This window comes from Priapulus caudatus, unplaced genomic scaffold (assembly GCF_000485595.1).
Source record: "Priapulus caudatus unplaced genomic scaffold, Priapulus_caudatus-5.0.1 Scaffold571, whole genome shotgun sequence".
Taxonomy (NCBI): Eukaryota; Metazoa; Priapulida; class Priapulimorpha; order Priapulimorphida; family Priapulidae; genus Priapulus; species Priapulus caudatus.
Genome location: NW_014577632.1, coordinates 210,709 through 214,269, shown reverse-complemented (window position 1 = coordinate 214,269; position 3,561 = coordinate 210,709). Strand labels below are relative to the sequence as shown.

Sequence of the window (3,561 nt, the reverse complement as noted above, 5' to 3'; positions counted from 1 at the left end):
AAACCCTACTACATCCAATGAAGAAGTGGCGGACTAATATAACATTCGTGGTAGGGCTGTGCATTAATTTGCATCATACTGGCTCCTGCGTGTTCATGCGGATTATATTTACTGCATCATCTCTGTATATATCTCTATCAATAGACTCCTGATATAGACTCCTTATAATATTGATAGACTCCTGATATAATAATAATAATATACCTGATATATATATTATTTGGAAAAGGGTTATTCGTAATGGGAGAAATCAACATAAATATCAATATTATAGTGTTGTAATATTGTAACGCCCTTGCTTGCCTCTTAAAAGAGGTAGTGCACAGCAAAATGATGTCTGCAGTCTTACATCTAAATATAACGATAAGTACGCAAGCGACACAAGTAACTGCTGAATAACAAAGATTATTGGCCCAAATCTATTGTTCCTTAACACAGGATATGATAACTAACAGCAATGTGTTGTATTCGGTACTTTTGGCGCAATAAACTGAAACGCTGTCGTACTGCCTTACGTCTTATCTAGGCACGCACCTACGAGGGATAACTAACTAAATTATAACTGACGGCAGTGATGTGCAGCATCAGAACTCATGGCTTCTCTCCCTCACTCTCTCTGTCTCTGTGTCTCTTGCAGGCCTGTATCGATGAGAACATGACGATTGTGGAATACCTTGTAGAGAATAGCGCGAGCGTGAACAGCATAGACAACGAGGGATGGACGCCCCTGCATGCGGCCGCCTCCTGTGGTTACACGAAGATAGCAGAGTAAGTTTAAAGTTATGTTGTCTGACGATGTAAGCGTGGTAATGTGTGCTATTGTAATGTGAAAGCGTGGAACACTCATTGCTGTAGTATTTTAAAAACGTGTTTGATGATTTCGGATTTGATGTTGCATGATTGAAGCATTCCTTAATAATCTTATTTGACAATTTGATTTTTTTTTTTATGGAGCACATTTCCAGTTTCGCAGAATGGTCAACGCGGAAATGCTGAAATATTTATTCACGGTATAAGTTAGTAAATTCATGATGTGTGGGTAAGAAAACTGATATAAATGTATGCGTTCAATAAGATTCGCGTTCATTGATTGATATCAACTTTAAGACCAGGTGTGCCCGCTAAGGTGGCATCCTCTAGTTGGCTGCGTGAAGATCGAAGAGTGAGTTTGAGACATTGTTTTGATTTGTAGCAGCCTCCAGTCTAGTGGTTACGCAGAAGCTGACGCAGAGTGGGTTACACGGACCGCGTGGCGGCCGCTAGTGGTTACATGCATATAGTGCTAAGGTTGTCGAGTGAGTTATGTAGCGCACGTGGCAACGTCTAGTGACTAACTCGAAGATGGTATCGTGCGTGTGAACGATGGCGCACGTTGCATGCGGTGACCTCTCGTGAGAACACGAGGTTTGCAGAATGCGGGTGGATGCACAGGCTTCGCGTGTATGATGCAGCGTGTGTGTGGGGTGGGGGTGGGAGCGTCACCCTGGTGGTGGCCATCGTGGGGTCTCGTTGCATGGCAGTGTGGACGTCGTCTCTCTCCCTCTCCGCCTCTCTCTCTCTCCCCTCTCTCTCTCTCTCTCTCTCTCTCTCGCTCTCTTCCCCCTTCCTCTCCCCCCTCCCTCCCCTCCCCTCCCACTCTCCATCCCTCTTCCTCGCTCTCCCTTCCCCTTCTCCTTCTTCGCTTCTCTCACGCACACACATTCACCACACACACGTACGCGCGTGTAGTTCGCGAAGTGAGCTAAAAATATATGGCACCGAGTAACGGTCTGCTGCTCTCGCGCGCGTAGCCCTGACTCCAACTCCAGTTCATGTATATATTATCAAGAGTACATAATAGAGATTATATGTGATATTATCAGGATATAATAGAGACTATTATCTCTATTATCTACTCCTGGATATTATGCTGTATGTATATATATATATATATATATTATAATATATATATCAAGAGTCCATAATAGAGATATATAGAGATATAGAGACATTTATATAAATATATATATAGATGTAAAGAGTATATATTGGTATACTTCGCATCTAACGTAGATATATATATAATATCAGGAGTTAATAAAGACAAATTTGTCTTTATTAACTCCTGATAATATTAATATATTGCTGCAAATACATATATAGCTTGTGGTGCCTCACATACCAGAGCTGTGTGGGCGAAGGGGTTGAAACTTGAAATGTGAATCTTGGAATGACCTGTAAGAAATAGTTGGGTTGGAGCTAGTGTAGTAACATAAAGCAATAATGTTAATGTGCTATTGTAAGGATATTTCGGTGGGTCATTCTGCAGGCAGTTATTCACCAGATATAGTGGTATATATAATAGATATGTATGACATTGAACCATGGAGCCGTGACATTTTATACCGTAAGATAATTATGCAATAATATTCCAGGATATATATCATTCCTATGTGTTATTCATTCCCTATAGCTAGCACTAGCACTAAAACTAGCAATTCATTTGTGGAAAAATTCGTCCTTGGAACAATTTTTCCCTTGGCAGTGAATTCAGAAGGCAGTTGGACCATGTGCTGCCAATTCAACCCTACAACTATATATATAAAAAAATATTTATTTCTCCGTAAAATCTAAAGGGGATCCGATCGAAATTCCCTCAGTTCAGTTTTTTTACTCAGCGGCTGGAAACGCTGTTGAGTGTTCAAAGAAGCACCGCCAGCGTGGCATGTAAGAGATACCAGAAGTCACTAAACCTGGTAATGCTAGGTAAACACACCGTTGCCCCTACTAGCATTTAAGTATGTATAGACAGTCGGCGAAGGAAGCAGAGCAGTAAGTCACGAAGGAAGCAATCTAGCTAGAGCTTTGATGCTGTTCCTTCGTCGCGACCCCCCGTGCGACCCTGATCTAGGTCGTGCATGGGACTGAGGTTAGCAAAGAATCTCTGCTGGGTGGAGATTTATATTTATTCAGTCGCTGTGGACCAGGGGAATGGTCTGAAAGTACTGTACATGGAGAGGGAACTGAAACTAGGTGGAGATTAGTGTGTGGGTTTAGTTTGCTGGATATTGTACTCATTATTTTTCTTGTTCTTATGTTTTTGTCAGAGAAAATGATTCTGGGTTTTAATTTGAATTTTTTTCGTATAATTTACGGTGAATATTTGTCTGTATTTTTTCTCGAAATCTGATAGTGGATTAAACAGTTATTTTTAGCTCGCCTTGACATCGTCAAGATGAGCTATTGCCATGGGGTGTCGTCCGTCATACGTCTGTCCGTTCGTCAACATTTGGCTACGGTCAACGATAACTCAAGAACCTTTTGATCCACATGTTTCAAATTGCATATAGTTGTTACTTGTATGGGAGAGGTTTGAATGTCCTATTTTGGAGCACGCCAGTCGACCTACATCGAGCCACGACCACTTTTTGGCAAAAATGGAAATGGCCATAAGTCAGTTCAGGTTCAATGGATTTTGCTCATTTCTGGTATGTGAATGAATAAGAACTGGCCCCAAAACATATCACACAGGTTTTGATTTTTTTTTTAATTATGCAAATTATGTAGATTGTTAGCTCATCT

At 41.0% G+C, this 3,561-nt stretch overlaps 1 protein-coding gene across 1 annotated transcript in view; it reads left to right on the top strand.

Annotated features, from left to right (window-relative positions):
• The window catches only part of LOC106811758 (protein phosphatase 1 regulatory subunit 12A-like), a gene marked incomplete in the record, with an annotated part of 85,163 nt that overhangs the window by 30,918 nt on the left and 50,684 nt on the right, over positions 1 to 3,561 (top strand). Inside the window, 1 exon segment of the mRNA XM_014815478.1 lies at positions 638 to 768. Within this exon segment, the coding sequence (XP_014670964.1) occupies positions 638 to 768 (131 nt within the window).